Raw genomic sequence first — 25,739 nt, forward strand, 5'->3', positions numbered from 1 at the left:
AATATAATACATTATTTTAAAACAATGCATTCTATTACCCAATACGCTTGAGTTATTTATATGATTTTCTTGAGATTCAAGATGTTTTTTTGTGGTTAAATTCAGGGGTATACTGACAAAAAAGCATCAGAGACCTACATTCAAATATTTAAATCAATATTTTCAGGGATAAGTTAATGTAACAAGGTAACCAAGAGATGAGAAAAACATTTGCATGATAGTAAATTGTTATTTGTGAATTTTGAGACACGGGTCACAACCGACCCGTTAACACTAGAGATGTGAACATAAAGTTAACACAGGAGGAAGGTTAAGAGCATGGGAAGTGTGAGTGTGAAAGCGGTGTCGAGGGCTTTTTAAAGACTTAAAATGCATATTAATCATAAAATGGCACCCCTACCTCTGGAACATAACAACGCCCACAATAGTCAAGGGAACTTCATTGAAAGTAAACTGAGGCTGATCGTTTTGTTGACTTAAAGAAATCCTTAACATGCTGCAACACATCAGAGGATGCATTGTAAGAAAAGGAAAAATGTGATTGTAAACAGTGACTGACGTTGGCTCTGTCTACAACTTTACAACACATCCACATGAATGCTGCTTTATCTTTGTATTTGCATAAAAGGCTTTTTTCTAAAACGAGTGTGTTGAGGTTGCATATTGTTTACAATGCTGAGTGGACTATACCTGCTGGGATAGTTTCCATTACGATCTGGCAACCAGGCTGTGCCCCTCAGCACCCACTCCTTTGCCATCTGTTCCCCCAAAACGTCCACGGTTGCTCACGAAAATATATCTCATCAGGCACCATGAAATTGTTTGCGTCCGGTGGAGTAGCAAGCTCAAGATTGGATTCATGACTGGTCAGGCTGCACTTGTCTGTGGATTTATTCGAGCAAAGTAAAGCTCTGCAGAGAGGGAGAAAGGCGTTTTTGGACAGTCTTTGTTTCTGACCTACAGACAGTGAGCATGTCAGCAAGACTAGTGTTTGTAAAAGCCCATTTTGCTCCCAAGCAAGTTTCTTTTGGTTTCTGCCAGCCTGATCTAAGGAGAAGTTTAAATTTAGGAGGGAAGAGGAGGATGCTCTCTTTTTCTCTCAGATGCCGACTGGGCATCATCCGAGGGAGGACAAAAGGTAAAGGCCCACATGCACTCACCAATTGCACCATCAAATGATATTTAATATTTGTGGTTGATGTTATATGTGGCAAATCATACTGAACTCTTTCTAAAATAATGTGTCTGATATAATATAAATGTCAGTGTGAGGCAAAGGAAATTTACACCACAGCAAAAATAAAAATTGCAACATTTTTAAACTTCCCTTGCAAATCTGTCATTGAGCAAACGTGATTTTGTGTTTTAAACGCACCTGCTATCTCAAGATCACTACGATCAAAGGAAAGTCAAAGTGACACTAACAATTTAAATATTCTGGCGCCAATCTACGTTGGCTCGATGATGTCGCATTCCTGTAACAAAAGGGCCTGTAGTTACACCAAATCACCGCTGGATGGCAGAGTGGTCAGGTTGAAATTGAGAGTTATGAATAAAATGGAGGTCATGCCCTTTTGGCGGTGTCCAAAAAGGGAAATGGTTATGCAAGTTTTTTTTTTCTTCTGTCATCATACTCCCATCCCTTTTATTTTAATCACTAACTCCAATCATACTCATGATTAATAGGCTATTATAGAAAAAAGGTCCCAGAGGAAATTATCCTGAGCAAAGTCAATTGAAACCGCTGACTAATTAGGCAAATCATGCAGGAATGTGGACTGAAACAAGTCTTATCTCACTTGCATTCATGTTAAAATCACTAGATTGAAAAGTCTATTACAGTGTAATGTTGTGTGCAAGGCCGGATGCGTCAGGGATTGTGTGCATGACAAATGGTTGAACAGGTAGGGACAGCGCTACACCGCTATGTGGGGCTGTAGCCCTGTCACAAATCTGTTTAGCCCCACTTCAGCACCCCCCTAGAATTTTTGGACCCTATTGTGCAAAACCAACTTTTTTTACTTATTTGTACCTACTGTTGTATATTTGGGATCTACATTAGTCCTAAAACTTTGAAATCAAACCATGGAGGCATTGTGGAGATATTTATCAAACAACCATGCCTTCCTCCTTCATCCTTTCTCCGAAGGAGCCATTTGGATCGTGTACCATTTGTGACGTCCCAATGTTGACGCCAGCTCCATCTCTTGGCTGCCCAATCACAGCGCGAATATGAGTTTTTTGGGTCCTGCTTCCACGCGCACCGAGCAGAACCCATCTTTCCTAAACCTATCACCAGGCTGAGTCCATCTTTCTGTGGCCAATCATGGAACCGGATCTATCTTTCCAAACGTCAATCGGATGTCCAGCTCCAGTCGTTGTCTGAACTTTTTTGTTCCGCCCTTCAGCGCGCTACTTCCAAAGCAGTCCCTCGTAAATTGAAAGGGTAAAAACTTTTGGGTAACACTTTAGTATGGGGAACATATTCACCATTAATTAGTTGTTTATTAACATGCAAATTAGTAACATATTGACTCTTAATTAGTCATTATTAAGTACTTATTAATGCCTTATTCTGCATGGCCTTATTATACACCCTATACAACCCTAACCCTGAACCTCTAACCCTAACCCTCTAACCCTAACCCTAAGCAAATAACTCTAAATTAAGTCTTTGTTACTTAGAATATGTTCCCCATACTAAAGTGTTACCAGTGTTTTTCAATTTCAACTTATTCGTCAATAACATATTTGTGAGTATATTGTTTCATAGTCATCTGGCAAACATATGCTGTAGTAATGTCGTAATGTAGTAATGTCATCCAAGCACCCCAAAAAGACACAATTCAGAAGACGGCTTGTCTGTTGTGCAATTATTTAGCTTTTGCTGATATGTTTTTTAATAGTAATTGGCTATCTCCTACTGTAAGGACTGAAACTCTCATGCTAACATGTAGAAATAATTTCAGTTTATATTGTTTGTGTTCACAACTACATTTTAATTTAAAAGGGGGCTTCTTAGCCTGTGTGATCCAGTATGGGACCCGGCAACAAGAATATTGGACCATGACTTATGGCTGTTAATTTTCACCAGTTCATGTTCCACCATATTTTGTACACTATTGGATATATATAATGTACATACATAAATAAATATGTGTAAATACTAATATTATATTAATGTATATTAGAGCTAAAAAAATATAATAAGCAATGAATTGCTGTAAAAAAAAAACCTCTGTCGGCGGTAGGACGATAAAAGTCGTCAACCCAACGTAGTTTCATGCTTCGGCCTGACGTTTGCCCAACACCTATGTGTTAGTAAGGCAGTGTTTTTCAACCTTTTTTGAGCCAAGGCACATTTTTTTCATTGAAAAAATGTGGAGGCACACCACCAGCAGAAAACATTAAAAAAATTAAACTCAGCAGCTGATATTGACAATAAAAAGTTGTTCTCGCAAGTGTTGGATAAGAATTCCAACCACAACCAACCATGCATGACTATAGCTCTTGTCTCAAAGTATTGTGACATCACGCCATGACTAATTTGGAGTTTTTTGGTGTCTTCCTGTGTGTAGTGTTTTAGTTCTTGTCTTGCGCTCCTATTTTGGTGTCTTCCTGTTTTGTTGGTATTTTACTGTAGCAGTTTCATGCCTTCCTTGAGCGCTATTCCCCGCACCTGTTTTGTTTTAGCAATCAAGGCTGTTTAAGTTGTCGCCATCCTTTGCGGGGACATTGTTGATTGTCATGTCATGTTCAGATGCACTTTGTGGATGCTGTCTGCTCCACACGCTGTAAGTCTTTGCGGTCGTCCAGCATTCTGTTTTTGTTTACTTTGCAACCGGTTCAGTTTTAGTTTCGTTTTACACAGCCTTCCCTAAGCTTAAATGCCTTTTTTTAGCGGCACTCGCCTTTTGTTTATTTTTGGTTTAAGCATTAGATACCTTTTTACCTGCACGCTTTGGTCTGCATATTGTGATCACGACAAACCATGTCCCCGACATCTACAAAGCAATTAGCTACTTGCTGCCACCTACTGATATGGAAGAGTATAACATGGTTACTCTGCCGAGCTCTAGACAGCACCGACACTCAACAACGGCACATTTGCAGACTATTATTACTGGTTTGCAAAAAATATATTTAACCCAAATCAGTCAAATTACATATTCTCCCACGGCACATCAGACCGTATCTCAGTAGTTAAAAAACACTGTAGTAAGGTATCTTGTTGAATATACTTTGGTCAAAATCAAATTCCGTTAAAACTACTTTTATATCAAACATGCTTGTAATGAATCAGAATCAGCACCTCCAAGTCCGAGTCCATGGTTCTCCCCTGGAAAAGGGTGGAGTGCCGGGTTGGGGAGGAGATCCTGCCCCAAGTGGAGGAGTTCAATTACCTAGGAGTCTTGTTCACGAGTGAGGGAAGAGTGGATCGTGAGATCGACAGGCGGATCGGTGCAGCGTCTTCAGTAATGCGGACGCTGTATCGATCTGTTGTGGTGAAGAAGGAGCTGAGCCGGAAGGCAAAGCTCTCAATTTACCGGTCAATCTACGTTCTCATCCTCACCTGCGGTCATGAGCTTTGGGTTATGACAGAAATGACAAGATCACGGGTACAAGGGGCCAAAATGAGTTTCCTCCGCTGGGTGGCAGGGCTCTCTCTTAGAGATAGGGTGAGAAGCTCTGTCATCCGGGGGGGGCTCAAAGTAAAGCCGCTGTTCCTCCACATTGAGAGGAGCCAGATGAGGTGGTTCGAGCATCTGGTCAGGATGCCACCCGAACGCCTCCCTAGGGAGGTGTTTAGGGCACGTCCGACCAGTAGGAGGCCACGGGGAAGACCCAAGACACGTTGGGAAGACTATGTCTCCCGGCTGGCCTGGGAACCTCTCGGAATCTCCCGGGAGGAGCTGGATGAAGTGGCTGGGGAACGGGAAGTCTGGGCTTCTCTGCCTAGGCTGCTGCCGCCGCGACCCAACCTCAGATAAGCGGAATAAAATGGATGGATGGATGGATGCTTGTAATGTCTATCATAAGTGATTTTATTAAAAAAAATGAGAACTCACGTCATGAAAATCGATTGTTTTCATAGCCCCCTACAAATCAGTCAAACCCCCCCTGGAGCCGTCCCTGCCTGGTGATGGTTCAAATTGCTCAGATTTCTTTCTCGTCATTCCAATGTGTAAAAGTATGCACGTGGTGAGGGTCGTATGGAGGAGTGATTATGTGAATAAAATCTGTCTAAAATGTGACAAACGCGTGGCTGTTCTCATCCTGAACATGCGCACGCTCAGCTCGGTCTGAATATGCAGGTGGTGCTAATTGTGCCTCAAGCAGAGTGCAGGGCGTGTGCATTTTGGATGTGTTTAATCCCAGTGTGTGCGTGGGTGTGCACATGAAATGAAGGGTGTTTGACTTGGTGCGAAATGGATAAAAGATGTGTGTGTGTGTGCACGTGTGTGTGTGTGTGCTGGGGGAGGGAACAGTTGACAGTGGTGTGTGTGCTCCCGCCTCATTGAACCCCTGTGGCAGAGAGAGGGGTGAGCAAGCCCTCACTCTCTCTCTCTCTTTCTGTGTTTGTGTGTAAGAGAGATGTGTGAGTCTGTGTGAGCGCAGGAGAAGGGAATAATAAATCCAGGGGAAAGAGCCTAACATTTTCTAAGAGAATGGCAAGAAAATTATGCATTTGTCTCTTGGCTTTGGATGTCACGGACAACGAGAAGCAAGTAGATATGACGTTTGGCCACCGAAATAGCAACTGAGACCATTTGAGGATCAGGTCTTGACTAAAAGGGAGCACTCGAGCAAGGCCAAAGGACCGAAGATGGAGTTCCTGAGCAGGTGAAACTGTCACCAACTTACTTCTCAGGTGGTAGCAATCTCAGCTGGACATATCAATACTGCAAAGGGGAGCTGCAGCCATGCTGTGTGGTCTCAGGAGAGACACCAAGAACAGCAGCGGTAAGACCCTCACTCTTTCGTCTTCACCGGGTCACGGGTGTCAAATAGGGGTGTTGCATTGTAGATAACGTGAGGCGTAATGCGAATGGTCAAACTTGTATCATGTTGGAGGAATTTTGAGCGTCTCTACCCTCATCCAGCCGGCGCCTCATGTGGTCCTGCCATGTGGACAAATATAGACCACACGTCAGCTGGGTTTGTGAATCAAGTTTGGCATCTGAAAATAGCAACATGAATTCATCGTGAACATTTCTGCTGCCAGCCACATATTTAACCTACATCTTTAAGAGCCGAGGATGAAGTGTTTTGCTTTTAATCCGAAGTTAATTAAGTCTTATATTCTTAATAGAGTTCACAACTGCATTTTAATGGCATTCCGGTCTTTGGGCAAATGCATGCTGGATTCACTAAATGAGATTCAGCATAACATCTCGAGGGTAAGTGGTGCTTTTTTGAAGCCTTGAGGACGAAGGCTTGACAACAGTTGTGGTCCACGTCACGTGCAGCACGTAGGGTCTGCGTAACCTACAGCTAACGTTGCCTTTTGACTGTGGTGACAGCTGCCGGACCGTCGAGGCCCCCAGGAATCGGCGTGGCATTAAGGCTTTTGCATGCTTGTGATGTGTCACCCACTTCCTGTATATACTGTACGTCTTTGTGCCTTTGAGCGAGCATGCTGCTACTATTTGTGCATGGATGTGTGTCAAATACCACGCTATGCAAATGAATTTTTCTTTACATCATGGGCAAATAAACAGAGATATTTCTGTGGGTTGGGTCTGACTCAGGCAAAACAAAACCTTTTTTTTTCTGGATTCTTTAGATGCAGGTCAGAGATGTTTTGATGAAGTAGCACTCAATTTCACGATGCATGCAGGTGGACAGTTTGCAGACAGAGGACACTCATTTGAAGATGATGATGCACAATATGCTCAAGGGGCACTTCATTAGGAATACCCAGGGACAAAATTTGGATTTCAGGAGTGGGACTGACACAACTGGCTTGCGTAAGGAGGACTTGGGTTAAAGGGGTTAGATGCATGTTTTGAAGTAATATGAATGGGAAACAAATTGTTTAAAAAATGTTCTATCTTGGGGATCGAACCATATCCATCGGCACGAAAGACTGTTTTTTTTCAGCCATTGCGCTACCAGGAATATCAAAGTCCTTGTCTATACAATTATCTCTTCTTGGATTTTTTTATTTGTCTTACTTGTTTGTGATTAATATTGCTGTGTGGAGGCTAACCCGCATCTGGTCAGCTGCTGCACGCTGTCAATCATATACACGTTGGCAAGAAGGCACCCTCAGACAGCCTATTAGTGAGCTTGAGGGGGGTCTAAAGAGACAAGCTTCAGCCTGATCGTCTGTATTCCACCTGGCTCTAGTGTTTGACTTGTCTCCATTCAATAGCCTAACCATAGTTTTGGACCTTAAAAGTGCAGGGGACCAAACAGCTTTTTGAAAAGGTGTAATTTGTAATTTGCGATTGTGTATTACTGAACTTCATCATAATTTGAGTTTTTATTATTTTGACTTTTTTTCATGTAAGGCAGCAGTTGGTTTGTCTCTAGAGACTTGGATTGCTGACTAGTAATACAATACAAAACCCTCTTCAAAAATGTTGGATTGTCATTGTTTTTCCACATTTTCTTAAAGACGCCAACCATTGCAGTTACTGCAAAGTCTGTTCACAACAATACACATTGTTGTACCTAAAGGCAGAATTTGCAGTACTCATTGGATCTCATTAGATTGTGAAAGTGAAACCAATGATGTCGCATAGCATTAATCCTGCCTTAATTCAGCTTTATTAGTCTGTAGTCCTTAGAGGTTTTTTTCTTCCTATTAGGACTTTGTGAAGTTTTGATCCAACGAGGACTTGACATAGCTCTTCCTCTGTTACAGGATTCACGATCATTATACCAGACTGTAGAAAAGGTGATTATGCAAGCATCAAGTCAGCTTGGTCATCGTCGGTGTGAGTGCTGACATGCTTATATGGTTATTTATATGACCAACAGCAGCTCTGCTAAAGTGAAGTAGCAATAATAAAGAACAATGAGTATACACCCCTTACATTTCAGAGACAATACACTGTAGAAACGAAATGACTTAGAGTAGTCAGTGTACAGGTTGCAAAGCAGTATCAATTTAATATCCTCTGAAAATAACTTCAGCTTCCTCAGCAGGGCATGTTGTGTGTTTGGGCTCTTTATCATGTTGTAAAAGTGCCACGCGAGGTGATCACGCTCTGCTTCACAATGTCACAGTACATGCTAGAACTCATGTTTTCCTTAATGAACCGCAGCTCCCAAGTGCAGACCATGACAGGACCCCCCGCCCCCCCCCCCGCACACACACATATTTGACTGTAGGCAATACATATTTTTTGTGTTGCGAGCTACCGTATTCAGCTCAAAATGACTGTGTTGAGTCATTTTTAGTGGATAACAAATCTATAATATAAAAAAAATGCAACATAAAATAATATACTTACTTCTTCTACTCTACACTGACTACTGGTTGCTGAACTGTGAGGGGTGTATTGACCTGTGTGAGATGTATTATGTGTCAAAGAGGAGTCCTGCTATGGAAGAATCAAAACACTTCCTCCATGCAGAGCAAATTGAACGCTCGTTGTGGCAACAGCTGGAAATGACATGGAAATGATGATTTTCTTCTCATGCACAAACAGTCCATTAACCACATGCTGTTACTCCAGAAGAATCCTCAGGCTTAAGTAGTCACATAGCAGCCTCTCGCTGGAAATGCATTCATGTGGCGCACAACAGTAATGCTTTCCAAGGGTCTCTCCTGCAAGCAATTGAACCATTTTGAGACTTTCATAGGGTTTGTCGTAAAAAGTGCAGTGGTCTCAGGTGCCTTAGTTGGGGGTGTTTATTCTTTTTTAGGTAGTATTATGACAAGTTAGGATGCTGGCTTGTTGCTGTCTCTCTCACGCAGCCCTCACGTTACCCAAGGTGCAGTTCAGGGTACTAAAAGCGCATGCAGGCATCTGTCATGAGGTGCATAATGGTTGGCTCATTTGGCCATCTGCCAGAGAGATTCACCGTGCCTCCTAACATACCTTCTTGCTGTCTCCTCAGATGAGGGACCATACTCAAAGGGAAACAAGCAGGCCTCGGCACCTGACCAATCACATTTCTCACAGAGGCGCAGCCTTTCAGGTACAATTTAGTCAAACATGACCGTGTATCACTTTGTTTTCCGTCTGTCGAGTGATGCATGCATCTGCAACCACCTACATCCTCAGTCATATTGTTGCACGTAGAAAGTGCATTTGACGGCGATGTTAACCGTGTGTCTGTGTGTGGTCCTTCATCGCTCCACAGAAGAGTACAGAGGAGTGACCACAGTAGACCTGATGAAAAGGGAAGGCAGCAACCTCGGCCTCACCATATCCGGAGGCTCCGATAAGGACGGCAAGCCCAGAGTGTCAAACCTACGGCCAGGTGGGCTGGCTGCCAGGTGAGATCTGCATGCACTCTGTGATGCATCTGAGAGCTTGCAGCCTTGTTCGGCTGTCTGCACCGCTTAGATCTGCTCGCACAAACATGCGCATTCTGCAAAGTTACACCGGCTGCACCTGCAAGACTTTTTCACTTTTGTGTTAAGTCAGCTTGATGCCAACTGTGATTTCTCTCCAAAGGGTTTGTTTGGAAATGCGAAAATGTAGAAAAACATAATGTCCAATTTTCTATCAGTTGATTCAACGAATCAACATTCTCCCTTACCGTAAACAAAGCAGAATAAAACCCATCTAATATATGCATTTGAAAATACTTATTTGTGAATTATTTATGTTCTTTATTCATTTCACAAAGGGAAGTAAAATGTATGCTAATGTAATTTGCAGACATGGATTACTTTCCCATACATAAATATATGTATGTGTGTGTTTATTTACATCAGACATAACAATGAAGTAATGATACTATACCAGGGGTCGGCAACCTTTACCACTCAAAGAGCCATTTTGACCCGTTTCACAAAATAAAGAAAACAATGGGAGCCACAAAACTCTTTTGAAATTTAAAATGAAATAACACTGCATACAAAGTTTTTTTTTGCTTTGTGCTATGTATAAACCAGGGGTCTCAGACACGCGGCCCGCACCTTAATATGAAAATTTAATGTGCAAGTTTTGTATGAATGCCGCTTGACAGCATCACACTTGCCAACCCTCCCAATTTTTCCGGGTGACTCCCGAATTTTAGAGCAACTATACTCTCGATTGTCTGCTGAATTTCACTCTAACAACAATAAAAAGGGCGTGTTATGATGGCATTGCCTTTAGCGCCATATACAACCTGTACAAACAGCTTGCCAACCCAGTTACATGTTGTATGCGGCTTCATGAGACACACATAAGTGACTGCAAGACATACTTGTTCAACAGCCATACAGGTCACACTGAGGGTGCCCGTTTAAACAACTTTAACCCTCTTACTAATATGTGCCACACTTTGAATCCAAACCAAACAAGAATGACAAACACATTTTGGGAGAACATCCGCACTGTAACACAACATAAACACAACAGAACACATACCCAGAATCCCATGCATCCCTGACTCTTCCGGGCAACATTATACACCTCCGCTACCATGGGATGCATGGGATTCTGGGTATTTGTTCTGTTGTGTTTATGTTGTGTTACAGTGCGGATGTTCTCCCGAAATGTGTTTGTCATTCTTGTTTGGTGTGGGTTCACAGTGTGGCGCATATTAGTAAGAGTGTTAAAGTTGTTTATATCACAACACTCAGTGTGACCTGTACGGCTGTTGAGCAAGTATGCCTTGCAGTCACTAACGTGTGTAAGCAGAGGCCGCATACTACATGTGACCGGGCCGGCACGCGAAAGCATGTTGTAGAGGACGTTAAAGGCAGAGCCATCACGGCACACCCTCAATGTTGTTGTCTGGGTAAAAATCGGAGAATGTTTTCCCCTGGAGATTTCCGGGAGAGGCACTGAAATCCGGAAACCTCCCGGAAAAATCGGGGAGGGGTCGGCAAGTATGCAGCTGAGCCGCATCAGAGTGATCAAAGAGCCGCATGCGGCTCCGGAGCAGCGGGTTGCCGACCCCTGTACTATACTAACGAGATTCACTCTCATTCTCCATTCTCTATGTGTTCACCTAAGAGTCTGATGCATATCATATCTTCTTCGATAATTTGTGGCATTTATATCAGGCACAGTTTTGGACACCTACCGCCTTAATTTACTTAGTTATAGGCCTTTGCTGGGCGATATATTATCACACCAATTATTGCCGATTAACGATATTATTGTCAGCATTATTTTGAGACAAAATTAAGCTCTAATGTAATTATATATATATATATATATATATATATATATATATATATATATATATATATATATATATATATATATATATATATATATATATATACATATATATATAGTCAAGGTTTCTGTGGTTTATCCATTATACAATGCTCAATACCGGGGTAGAGCTTGTGAAACGGGCTTGTAGGGATAATATAGCCTCTGTGTTTTTTCCTGACCTAACGTATATATATATATATATATATATATATATATATATATATATATATATATATATATATATATATATATATATATATATATATATATATATACATACATATATATCCATACTGTTTATATATATGTATAAACATACTGTATATACGTGTATATATATATATATATTTATATATATATATATATATATATATATATATATATATATATATATATATATATACATACATATATATCCGTACTGTTTATATATATGTATAAACATACTGTATATACGTATATATATATATATATTTATATATGTATATATATATATATATATATATATATATATATATATATATATATATATATATATATATATATATATATATATATATATATATATAATGCAAATATTCCTCTCAACGTAATAAACTTTGGTTTATCATTAGTTTTAATTTACCATTGTAATTGAAAGGTCAACACAAAATACACATGAAATGTTAGCAAAAATTGCACTTGAAAAAATATTGAACATTTCAAAGTGCAGTTTTTCCACAGTTGGAAAAAGTAGCTTGGGTCATATGCTGAGAGTGATGCAGTCAATGATTAAGTGACATGTTTATAACAAACATAAATACATCCATCACTTTAAAAACTTTGATCTAAACAGACTGCAAAGCAGCTCAAGACTTTTTGAAGGCAAGGTAGTTGAGTATTGCTCGATGGCTCAGTCAGTGACCTGATGTCATGCCAGTATAGTATGGTTTACACTTACTGTAAAAGGTACATGTACAGAGGCCAATAGGGACAAACATCCAGCAGTGTCCAACCAAACCCCAAAAACCCTCAAACACGAAAAAATTAATGCAAATTAAAAATTCTGCAATCACATAAATGCTTAAGGAGCTAGATTTATGTCAGGCTAAAATGTATAATTTAGAACGATTCCTCTGTAATATGGTAACATATAAAAAGACACACACTTTTTCATCCCGCCTCTTTAAAAATCAGCCAACTTTGTACTTTGAATCCCACTAAAGACCGACACCCCTCAGGTCTGGCTTCTCTGGTAGTCTGGGAACCTAAGGGAACCAAAAACACAGGTAAAACACCCAAAAACTAAACAAAGAATGACCTGGAGCAGCGGTCCCCAAACCTTTTGACTTGGTGGCCGCATTGGGTTAAAAATGTTTGGCCAGGGTCCGGGCTGTATTTATATATATATATATATTCCGAGCGCGATGATGTCACGTTATCGATGGGAAAATGCACTTTTAGACAATATGAATTGCCTGCGCGAGAGTAACAAGAGGTAGAAAATGGATTAGAAAGGACAGATTTTTTTAAATTATAATTAAAAAAATTACAAAGAATAAAAATGTATAAATATATATATATATATATATATATATATATATATATAATTTTTTTTATTTTTTATTTTTTTAACTTGGGACTTCCTGTGGGCCGAATTTTGGACGCTGGCGGGTTGGATCCCGCCCGCGGGCCGTAGTTTGGGGATCCCTGACCTGGAGTAACAGGTCATAACATGCAGAGTGTTCCCTTTACATTGGTTTCATGGCATTTGTGTGTTTTTGGTTTTGCATGATTTGTGTGTTTGGAGCAATTGGACGTTGCTACACATTTGCACCTATCTCAGCTAATATTTAACATACTTGTGCAAACCCTTTTAATTACAGCAGAATGTGGACATTTCAATCATTATGTTTCCCCCAAATCCATTACATGTGTAAATAAAGGCAAAATACTCAATCAACATTCAAATACTTCTAATTCTAGTCAACACTAAACCTGTGCTTTGTGGGACACAGAACAAATGGTGCACGGATTTGGGTTGCAATATGTGTTCTTCTGGTGCTTGTAATTGGGTCTTGAACCCCTAACCCTTCTCTCCTCAAGCTTAACTCCCGCCCTCATTACCATGACTTCAGAGTTCATGCTCATAAACAGACTCCAAAAACAAAATCAACATATTTCGCAAGGGAACTGTAATATTTGCATTTGAGCTGTGATGCAAAATGCGGAGAAAGTCACGTTTGGTGATGACAAAGCTGCGTGTGGTATGCTTGTGCGGATGTGTTAGCTAATTTACTGAGTGGAGAGTTATGCGAGTAGACAGGAGCGAGACTAGTGGTGACATTGTGTGATGAGAGCAGACTGGATGACAGGCGAGTCAACTCTGCTTGTTATCATTTCTGTACGCCTGTGGCATCAATTGGCAGGATCTGGAAGGTGTGAAAAGAAATTGGGTCAGAACAATTCAATTAATTAGGTCTACTATGGGTAACAAGATGACATAGGCTGTCACATGAGAGATGACATGTACAGATACATTCTGAGTAGGGCTGTGAATCTTTGGGTGTCCCACGATTCGATTCAATATCGATTCTTGGGGTCACGATTCGATTCAATATCGATTCTTGGGGGTCACGATTAGATTCAAAATCAATTTTTTTTTTCAATTCAACATGATTCTCGATTAAAAAACGATTTTTTCCCCGATTCAAAACGATTTTCTATTCATTCAATACCAGTGTTGGGTTAGTTACTGAAAACCAGTAACTAGTTACAGTTACTAGTTACTTTATTTCAAAAGTAACTCAGTTACTAACTCAGTTACTTACACCAAAAAGTAATGCGTTACTGTGAAAAGTAACTATTTAGTTACTTCTTTTTTTCTTCTTTTTTTTTTAAAGCTCCCATTAATGCCCTTTTTGCCTTCATTTCAGTACTGTTATTGCACTGGAGAATAATACAATCTGTTGATCAACTTGACATACATTTTTATTTTCCTTTTAACATAATTAATGAAAAACAGTGCAACATAAAAAGGCATTCCTCCTTTCTTTAAACTTGGACCAATGACCATTAATAAAAAACAAGTTTAAGTGCAACATAAGAAGAAACATCATCTTCCTTGAAACATAGGTAGTGAAATAAAGGCTGACATCTGGAGTGATGCTGCTGTCTTCCACACTTGGAGCCATGGATTGTAGAATACTGTTTTCAGTGGCAGGATCATTGACACAGATGGTGAAGTTTCAGTGCTCAGTAGAGATGGAACACTTTTGAGGGGTTTAAGCACCTGGAGGACCTCCTCTGCCACTCTCACATCATCATCAGACAGGGTGACATTTGTCTTCAGGGTGTTGTGGGTCAATGCAGAGTATATAGCTGCCTGCTGCTCCAACATATAATAAGTGGAGTTCCACCTCGTTGGGACATCATGTATGAGCAGGCAGCTTTAGCATTTCTTGCTTTGTCTTAAGCACATGAGCAGCTGTTGTGCTTGGGTGGAAGTAAGAAACCTTCCTGATCCTCCCAAAGAGGCGCTCCATCCTATTGACTGAGATTCCCTTCTGTGATGCCAAATTCACTACATGTGCAAAGCACCTATCTGTGGTCCCAGTCCTGCCTCATTCTCTGTAATTATTTGATTTTTGGCATTATCACGTGTGACTGGGATATCTTTATCTTCCATTCCTCCACTGCTTGTGTCAGTACCTGCGCAAGGTGACTCTCGTAGAGGGGGCGTGTCTTCTCATCTCCCAGTCTGCTGTGATGAAGTGAGCGCTTATAGCTCCGCTGGACGTCCACCCGTCTGTCATGAGCGCAACAGCTGATGCTCGGGATAGTTCATTCACAACTTTTTTCTTCTCCTGCTCATAAAGATCTGGCACAATCTTATTGCTGAAGTGGGTGCGCGACGGGATGTCGTAACGTGGTTCAAGCACGTTCAGCCTCATTCCCTCCCCACACCCACACCCACACACACATAAACCGCGCCTCTTTTCTTCTCTCCGGCTTGTGACAGAGGAAGATTCAGAAGAATGACACCGCAGCGCTTCTGTTTCTAGCCGATACTACATCAAAAGTAACGTAAAATAACGCAGTAACGCATCATGTAGTAACGGTAACTAAATTACTGAATAAAAAAAAATAACGCGTTAGATTACTAGTTACCGCCGAAACTAACGGCGTTACAGTAATGCGTTACTTTGTAACGCGTTAGTCCCAACACTGTTCAATACATAGGATTTCAGCAGGATCTACTCCAGTCTGCTGACATGCAAGCAGAGTAGTAGATTTTTATAAAAAGCTTTTTTAATTGTAAAGGACAATGTTTTATCAACTGATTGCAATAATGTAAATTTGTTTTAACTATTAAATTAACCAAAAATATGACTTATTTTATCTTTGTGAAAATATTGGACACAGTGTGTTGTCAATTTTATGAGATGTGATGCAGGTGTAAGCCACTGTGACACTATTGTTCTTTTTTTAATTTTTTTTTTTATAAATGTCTAATGATAATGTCAATGAGGGATTTTTAATCACTGCTATGTTGGAATTGTAACTAATATTGATTCTGTTGTTCTGGGTCGAGTTTGGTTTTGGAATTGGATTGCATTGTTATGGTATTGCTGTGTATTGTTTTGTTGGATTGATTAATTAAAAAAAAAAAAAAAATTAAGAAAAAAAAAAAAAAAAATTTTTAAATGAGAATCGATTCTAAATCGCACAACGTGAGAATCGCGATTGGAATTTGACTCGATTTTTTCCCACACCCCTAATTCTGAGGGTCTGCATGCAAATTGTTATAAGGTTTTTTAGTGCAAAGTTTCACACTGTGTAGACATTTGGTGGACTAAAGGGCATTTGAAACGTGGATCTAATTAAGTATCCCCTATTCCAGGAGTGACCAGCTGAATGTAGGAGACCACATAAAGTCAGTGAACGGCATCAACCTGTCTAAGCTTCGTCACGATGAGATTATCAGCCTGCTGAAGAACATCGGAGAGCGAGTTGTGCTGGAGGTGGAGTACGAGCTGCCTCCACTTGGTACGTCATTGCAGATGATCAGTGTCTCTGCACATACGGGATGTGTATATTTCCTGTTTATAATGTAAGGCTTTTTCCAGCAGTCCAGACTCCATCAGGGCTCACAACCAAAACCACAGAGGTGTGTTTGTTCAAAGAGGGGAACAGTTTTGGTTTTGTCATGAGAGGTAAGTCGTTTGTTATTAGGGAAGAGCACTATTTTTTTAAATTTTGCCTATCAAGCACACATATTTTTTTAATGCACTCTAACTATGAAATAAATGCGAGCAAAAGTCTGCTTACAATTTAGCCAGTTGCTTTATTTTGCCTTTAAATCACTTAAAAAAATATAAAAACATCCAAAGACATCCATCAAGGTTTTATGTACACGCTGTAAGTATATACATAATGTAGTAACAGACATATTCAACATGTAATATTTACACATTTTGCTCATTTTAGCTTACGGCGACGCATTCATTTCATAAACTCATCAAAACGTTCACTTTTTCCTTCAACTACATCATTGAATATTATTCACTGCAGACTTCATGAGAGCCAAGAAACATAATAAAACATCACTTAGTGTACAATGTCCGCTCTCACTGGGATGCCGACTGTTCGGATGTTGATATATTCTAGTTTAGATAAAGAATGACTCATACTCTTTGCAAAGGTTTAAAGTGTCGGTGCAATCCGCAACAACGCACACACACAGCGACTATAGAGGCCGCCAAACCCACCGATCCCATCGACCACACCATACCATACCATACCATACCATACCATTACATAGTCCCCCCAGGATATATATATATATATATATATATATATATATACACACACACATATACATGTACACACATACATATACAGTATATGTATATACACACAAACCTACACATACCCATGTACATACATATAAAAATAAGAAAAACATTTCCACAAGAGATGGAGTATTGCAGGGCAGCTGGGCAGGCGGGCCCCCACCCCACACCAGACAGGCCCGCACGGCCGCTTCGCAGGGCGCTTAAGGCCAGACCCCGCCCGCCCCACCACCCAGGGAAAGGAGGAAGCCCAAGGAGACCCAGTGCAAGCCCCCCAATTCCCTGGGCGAAGCCCCCAGCCCACCCACGAGAGGGACAGCCCACCCCAGGCAACCACCCCCAGCCCCAGTGTACATTTGCGAGTGTTTGTGTGAAAGTGTGTCCGCGTGCGCCACCGTTTTCTCACGACAAAATTAATTTTCAATCGCGTTTGTGCCTCTTCCCCCGTACACAGATGGATGTATAGTCCCGAAGAACAAGTGCAAGAAATATGACTAACACTAGCATAGAAGTTGAAACACAACATTTAAAAGGAGCAGTGACTTTAGTTTCACTACCTGCTGCAGTGCACCAGTAATCCTTTTGTGTTTTTTTTTGTTTGTTTGTGGATAAAGAAAACATTTTGTTCCTGACATGTTATTTGTTGGTACACATTATTTTACAGTACCTCAAATTCAAACTGCACTTTAATGTATTTCATTCAACAAAATTAGATATTTAATTCACCTACTCAGTGGCCTAGTGGTTAGCGTGTCCACCCTGAGATTGGTAGGTTGTGAGTTCAAACCCCGGCTGAGTCATACCAAAGACTATAAACAAGGGACCCATTTACTCCCTGCTTGACACTCATCATCAAGGGTTGGAATTGGGGGTTAAATCACCAAAATTATTGGTTTTATGGTCAGAAGAAACGCAATTGACGCAATGTTGTTATGGCGACCATTGGCTCCATTGTAAGCAAACTTTTATTAATGTTTATTTATAAGTTCCATCCATCCGTTTTCAACCGCAGAGGTTGCTGGAGCTTATATCAGCTGCACTCGGGCGGAAGGCGGTGTACACCCTGGACAAGTCGGCACCTCATCGCAGGGCCAACACAGATAGACAGACAACATTCACACTCACATTTACACACTAGGGCCAATTTAGTGTTGCCAATCAACCTATCCCCAGGTGCATGTCTTTGGAGGTGGGAGGAAGCCGGAGTACCTGGAGGGAACCCACGCAGTCATGGGGAGAACATGCAAACTCCACACAGAAAGACCGCGAGCCCGGGGATCAAACCAAGGACCTTGTTATTGTGAGGCACACACACTAAACCCTGTACAACCGTGCTACTTTATTTACAAGTTAGAATGCATTAAAAAAGAAGCACATATGTGTTCTTGTCTCTCATAAGGATTGTAAATTATAGCCAAACTTCACAAAAAAGAGCAATTCCCCAACTTCCCCTTTAAGATCTTATGATGAAATCATTTATCTTGAGTTATTTTTGCTCCTCTCAAGGGGGCTACCATGAAGACTGGCGCAGGTCTCGTCCTCTGGTGGTGACCCACGTCAGACCAGCAGGTCCAGCTGACAGGTGTGATGTTTTGTACTCTAATAACTGTGTACAAACTGTACACATATCCTACGTAGTCACTAGGCTTTGCTCATAAAGGTAAATCTAACGGTAGTGTAACCCATTTGCTCAATTCTATGTGTGAAAAAGAAAGAACAACTGTTCTTACAATGTAACTGGCATAGAAGTTGTTAATTATTTTATAAATATAACCCGATTTTCCTACTACAATGATCTAGGGCAGTGCTTCTTAAATAGTGAGTTGTCAGGGGGTCATAAGAAGCAGGGGACTTTCAGTATTAACATGTCATGTTTGAACAATACACACGCCTCCAGCTAGGTGGCAGCAGTGCTCAAGTTAACCAACAGACTAAACAGGATATATGACCCTTGGGTTTACGGTAATAATAATACCGTCAAGAAGAATACACTTTTTATTTTGAGCAAGTGCTAATCAACAACTATCAATCAATCAATCTTACTTATACAGCCCTTAATCACAAATGCCTCAAAGGGCTGCACAAGCCACAACGACATCCTCGGCTCAGATCCACATCAGGGCAAGAAAAAACTCAATCCAATGAGAACAACGAGAAACCTTGGAAGGGATTTAGTTTAAAGAAATGCATAAAGTCATCAGCTGAGTGGGTGGAGGTACTTGGAGAAGTCCCTTGTTGGGTTAGCGACGCTATTGTATTAAACAAATATTAAGGATCGTTTTTATTGAGGTGGATGAGATTTGAGTAGTAATTAGTTTTAGCTCTGGTAAGAGTGTATTTATAAGTTATATCACTCCATGCTTCATGGAAGACCTCAAGTTTAGTCACACGCCATTTGTGTTCCAGCTTTCTACATGATAGTTTAAGAGCTTTGGTTTCTTCTGTGAACCAGGAGGTATGCCTTTTACGAGCCTTTTTTAGCTTTAGCTGTAATATACTATCAATGGCGTTGCAAAGTGCGTCGTTAAAGTTGTTAGTGAGGTTATCGATATAGCCCACATAATTTGGGAAGGGTGCCATTACCGAGGGTAATACACCAGCAAGAGTGGTAGTTGTGGCAGCATTAATGAGGTGGCTGCTAAACACTAATTATTAGCAGTTTGCTAAAAATGAGTCAGAACTTAAAATTTTATAAGGTAGAGATTGGACATTACTTTAGTGTACGGGAGTATCATAACTATGGTGGTGACACCTCCGACAAGGACTAGATCTATCGTATTACCGTTGCAGTGCGTGGATTCATTTATTATTTGTGTAAGACCACAGCTATCAATTATAGTTGGAGTGCCACGCACAGAAGGTCTGACGGGGTATTCATATGGATATTAAAATCCTCCATTATAATTATATTATCTGTGTGCATCACTAGATGAGCAACAAACTCTCAAATTTTGCTGATATAGTCTGAATAGGGCCCAGGGGGGGATAGATAACAGCCAGATGGAGAAGTAGCGGTGTGACAGACCACATAGTAAGCACCTCAAATGATTTTAATGTATTACTTAGGTTAGGGCTAAGGTTAAGGTTTTAATTAGTTCGACCCCTCCACCCCTTTAAAGGGGACGGGCAATATGTGCACTTGTTAAGTGGAAAAAATTCATCTTGTTTTAGCCTAGTCTCACTGAGAACAATGACGTTAAGATTGTTGTCTCTAATGACCTCATTAATTAATAGCGTTTTGGGAGACAATGATCTGATGTTTAAAAAGCCCATATTATAGGTAGTGGGCTGTTTTGAGGCAGTACTGATATTAATAACGTTACGTCTATTTCGCGTGGTGCGCCTTAAACAATTCCGATCACATCTAGGAATTGATATGATGGGGATCTTGAGATGATTTGCTTGGTGCTGCGATACATTTAACGCTTCATAATTTTCTATCTCAGTAGAACACATGTCTATCTCTGGCACAGTCTCTACAGAAAAAACATTATTTGAGTTATGTATTATTCTACAAGAAATGCTATGTCTGCAAGAATTTTCCAGCCTGGCGCTGGTTAGTTTCAGTTTAGCTAACTGCTCACCCGGGCTAACAGGCACTGTATTTGCCTGTGTCCGAGCTTGCTCTCGTTTAGTTAGTCAAGTGTGACTCAACCAGTAATCTATGTTTCTAGATAAAGTGATTGCGCCTTCCCGGTTAGGGTGAACGTCGTCCCTCCTCAGTAAGCCCGGTTTGCCCAATAAAGAGGGGCAATTATCAATAAATGTTAGTCCCTGTTCTCTGCTAACCATTTGTTAAGCGAGACTAATCTGCTTTACCTCTCATCATTGCCTTTCGCAGGCAGGGGGCCCTAGACAAGTACTCAATCTTTCTAGCAAGTCCTATCTATGTTCCTCTTTGTAATCTCTGGGATGTGTTTGCATCCTTAAAAAGTAGGTATTTAGGTGTACTTACCTGCTCAGTGGCCTTGTGGTTAGAGTGTCCGCCCTGAGATCGGTAGGTCGTGAGTTCAAACCCCGGCCGAGTCATACCAAAGACTATAAAAAATGGGACCCATTACCTCCCTGCTTGGCACTCAGCATCAAGGGTTGGAATTGGGGGTTCAATCACCAAAATGATTCCCGGGCGCGGCCACCGCTGCTGCTCACTGCTCCCCTCACCTCCCAGGGGGTGAACAAGGGGATGGGTCAAATGCAGAGGACACATTTCACCACACCTAGTGTGTGTGTGACAATCATTGGTACTTTAACTTAACTTTAACTTAACTTACTACATTACTGTATTTCAATGTTGGTCATTATGGTGGTATTTGGAAAGCCAAGTGTTTTCTGAGGTGGTAAAAAGTTTGAGAACCATTGCTCTCGATTTGTGCATCTCAAATATTTTCTGTTATGCCCCCCCCCCCCCCCCCCCCCCGCCCCCCCCAGGAAGAAAAAAATATATTGTGCTCCCCTTCCCTTTACCGAGACATTAAATAGTTACAGTGAAGCTAAGTGCTACATACGCTTCATTAGATTCTGGTACGGCAAATAAAACATGTTCCCCGAGGTCACAAGCGCCCCCCCGGCATCGCACCGCGCCCCCTCAGGCCTCTATTTGATAAGGACTGGTCTAGAGCATACATGATGTGCTATGCACATTTTTTATGCTATGCATGAAAATTGTCCGCACCAAAACACTTGAACAAACTTGAGGCGCCATCAGAGACTTTTATCTTGCTTAGCCTTCGTCTCACCTGGGAGGAAACGCACATACGGAAGCGTTTAGTGGTCTGTGGTGGTGAGACGCTTACATTAACGTCTTTGGCCGCTCATGTTTTCCCTGTCTTTGTCTGCCATGTTTCTCAAGGGAGGGCACGCTGAAGGCTGGCGACAGAGTATTGAGCATAGACGGCATGCCTTTAACCAGAGAGAAGCATGCTGACGCGTTGACCATGCTGATGCAGAGCGGCCAGGAAGCTTTGTTCCTGATTGAGTATGACATCTCTGTCATGGGTGAGCACACACACACAGGGAATATGTGGAGGCATGGTAGGGCAGCGTTGCTCTGAGGGTAAATAATGTGGCCGTTTGGCTGCGTGGACGAGGTTGAGTGTCAGCACTAGAGATGCCACCAGGGGAGTCACTTGGGCCCGAGAGCAACAGGAAAAGCGTGGATGAGACCGCGATGTGTGGCCCTCTGTCCACTCCTGTATTATCACAGTGTACAAACCCCGTTTCCATATGAGTTGAGAAATTGTGTTAGATGTAAATATAAACGGAATACAATGATTTGCAAATCATTTTCAACCCATATTCTGTTGAATATGCTACAAAGACCACATATTTGATGTTCAAACTGATAAACTTTTTTTTTTTTGCAAATAATCATTAACTTTAGAATTTGATGCCAGCAACACGTGACAAAGAAGTTGGGAAAGGTGGCAATAAATACTGATAAAGTTGAGGAATGCTCATCAAACACTTATTTGGAACATCCCACAGGTGTACAGGCAAATTGGGAACAGGTGGGTGCCATGATTGGGTAGAAAAGCAGCTTCCATGAAATGCTCAGTCATTCACAAACAAGGATGGGGCGAGGGTCACCACTTTGTCAACAAATGCGTGAGAAAATTGTTGAACAGTTTAAGAAAAATCTTTCTCAACCAGCTATTGCAAGGAATTTAGGGATTTCACCATCTACGGTCCGTAATATCATCAAAGGGTTCAGAGAATCTGGAGAAATCACTGCACGTAAGCAGCTAAGCCCGTGACCTTCGATCCCTCAGGCTGTACTGCATCAACAAGCGACATCAGTGTGTAAAGGATATCACCACATGGGCTCAGGAACACTTCAGAAACCCACTGTCAGTAACTACAGGTGGTCGCTACATCTGTAAGTGCAAGTTAAAACTCTCCTATGCAAGGCAAAAACCGTTCATCAACAACACCCAGAAACGCCGTTGGCTTCGCTGAGCTCATCTAAGATGGACTGATACAAAGTGGAAAAGTGTTCTGTGGTCTGACGAGTCCACATTTCAAATTGTTTTTGGAAACTGTGGACGTGGTGTCCTCCGGACCAAAGAGGAAAAGAACCATCCGGATTGTTATAGGCGCAAAGTTGAAAAGCCAGCATCTGTGATGGTATGGGGGTGCAGTAGTGCCCAAGGCATGGGTAACTTACACATCTGTGAAGGCACCATTAATGCTGAAAGGTACATACAGGTTTTGGAGCAACATATGTTGCCATCCAAGCAACGTTACCATGGACGCCCCTGCTTATTTCAGCAAGACAATGCTAAGCCACGTGTTACATCAACGTGGCTTCATAGTAAAAGAGTGCGGGTACTAGACTGGCCTGCCTGTAGTCCAGACCTGTCTCCCATTGAAAATGTGTGGTGCATTATGAAGCCTAAAATAACACAACGGAGACCCCCGGACTGTTGAACAACTTAAGCTGTACATCAAGCAAGAATGGGAAAGAATTCCACCTGAGAAGCTTAAAAAATGTGTCTCCTCAGTTCCCAAACGTTTACTGAGTGTTGTTAAAAGGAAAGGCCATGTAACACAGTGGTGAACATGCCCTTTCGCAACTACTTTGGCACATGTTGCAGCCATGAAATTCTAAGTTAATTATTATTTGCAAAAGTCTACTTACAACAGAGCCTATAGGAGCCACTCTATTCTATTGCATTGAGAAAACATCCAAACTCCTCCATTAAGGTTTGATATACATGATGTAAGTATACAGTATATGTAATGTAGTCACAGGCACGTTTGTAATAACGTTTAATATTTAGGTATTTTGCTAATTTAAGTATTTCAAAAAACGCATCACGTTTGCTTTTTTTCACTGATTTCTACTCACTGCAGACTTTATGAGAGGCAACAAACATAATAAAACATCACTTAATGTACTATGTCTGCTGTCCTTAGGATGCCGACTGCTAGGACGTTCATATATTCCTGTTAAGATGAAGAATATTTCATGATCCTCGCAAAGAAAAGGGGGGTGGAACCAAGCATCTTTTCGTGTCGTTCTTGCCATTCCCGGGTCTAAATAGGCGGTCAAAGTGTACCAACTTGTCGGAATACGTACTCGTCCTTCTACTATCCAGGTGAGAGGCATTATTTATGATCTACAATACAGTTTGACAAGCAAGGAAACGAGGAAGCAGCTCATTAGTCATGTCAACATAGGCACACACGCTTGTGATCACGGCGGCGCTATAAATAGTTTGTCTGCGTTGGCACTTATAAAATGAAAATATCACTAACACTTGGTTAATATTCAAGTCACGAAATGTAAGTGAAGTATTGTTGGCGGTTTTTGGATGGTTTTTTTTAATGTGTTTTATGGGCGAAATAGAGGACTTTCAATTGGCTCCAATTATTTATGTTAATTTACAAGTTAGAATGCATTTAAAAAAAAATACAATCTTTGTCATGTCTTTCATAATGAATAATAATAATAATAATAATTATGATTATAAAAAAAAGTGCAGTTCCCCTTTAAAGGATAATTTTGTCTATCGTTCAAAATCCTTATAAAAAACATGACGTCGGATGGATTTTTTTTAAAGCATTCTAAATATTAAATAAACGTAAATCAAATTTGGCTTACATCGGAGCCAATGGGGGCTCTACTATTTTGCCCTTAAAATCCAATAAATAACCATTCAAAAAGCGCCAACGATACTCAATTTATAGATCGTGACTTGAATATTAACCAAGTATTAGTGATATTGTTATTATAAGCGCTAATGCAGACAAACTATTTATAGCGGCGCCGTGATCACTACCGTGTGTCCCTATGTTTACATCATCGAGTGGTCTGCTGCTTCCTTGCTCCCTGTAAGTTTATTCTAGATCATAAATAATGCATCTCACCTGGACAGAAGAAGTCTGAGTAGGTATTCCAACAAGCTGGTACACTTTGACAGCCATTTATGACCCGAAACTGTCCAGAATGACACAAAAAGACTCTTGCCCTTCCAACCCATTTTTTCGTGAGGATTATGATATATTCTTCATCTAAATGGAAATATATGAACATCCCAGCAGTCTGCATGCTAATGACAGCAGACATTGTACAGTAAGTGATGTTTTATTATGTTTGTTGGCTATCAGAAAGTCTGCAGTGAGTAATAATCAGTGATGAAAGAAAAAAAAGAAAACAGTGGTTTGTTTTTTAAAATTCATGCGCCGCGTATGCTTAAAATTAGCAAAATACGTAAATATTAAATGTTTTTATAAATGTGCATTTTACTACATTACATATATACTTACATCATGTATATAAAACCTTGATAAAGGTGTTTGGATGTTTTTTAAGGTTTTGTAGACAGAATTGCGCGGCTCCCATAGGTGCCATTGTAAGCACACTTTTGATCACATTTATTTAAAATTTAGAAAGCATTAAAAAAAAAAAAACATCCATCTTCATGCCTTTCATAATGATTGTGAATAAAAGGGCAAAATTCCCAAAAAAGTGCAGTTCCCTTTATACACATGTTAAAAGAAATTTGATTGAGATGTTACCAAGTATAAAAACTTAAATAAAAACTGTAGAATATAAAAAATA

At 40.7% G+C, this 25,739-nt stretch overlaps 1 protein-coding gene across 3 annotated transcripts in view; it reads left to right on the top strand.

The window, feature by feature from the left end:
* Nucleotides 1-863: 863 nt before the first annotated feature.
* LOC133620049 (glutamate receptor-interacting protein 2-like) overlaps nucleotides 864-25,739 on the top strand; it is a 65,605-nt gene continuing 40,729 nt past the window's right edge. For 2 of the 3 annotated variants that reach the window (XM_061981230.2, XM_061981239.2), the window contains exons 1-7: nucleotides 864-1,138; nucleotides 9,076-9,156; nucleotides 9,322-9,457; nucleotides 16,225-16,370; nucleotides 16,454-16,537; nucleotides 18,683-18,758; nucleotides 22,026-22,171. In XM_061981230.2, coding sequence (XP_061837214.1) covers nucleotides 973-1,138; nucleotides 9,076-9,156; nucleotides 9,322-9,457; nucleotides 16,225-16,370; nucleotides 16,454-16,537; nucleotides 18,683-18,758; nucleotides 22,026-22,171 — 835 coding nt within the window. In that variant the 5' untranslated portion in view covers nucleotides 864-972. Of the gene's footprint in view, nucleotides 1,139-9,075; nucleotides 9,157-9,321; nucleotides 9,458-16,224; nucleotides 16,371-16,450; nucleotides 16,538-18,682; nucleotides 18,759-22,025; nucleotides 22,172-25,739 lie in introns of all 3 variants that reach the window. The other variant, XM_061981226.2, reaches the window with a different exon arrangement.

Source organism: Nerophis lumbriciformis, linkage group LG01 (assembly GCF_033978685.3).
Source record: "Nerophis lumbriciformis linkage group LG01, RoL_Nlum_v2.1, whole genome shotgun sequence".
Lineage (NCBI taxonomy): Eukaryota > Metazoa > Chordata > Actinopteri > Syngnathiformes > Syngnathidae > Nerophis > Nerophis lumbriciformis.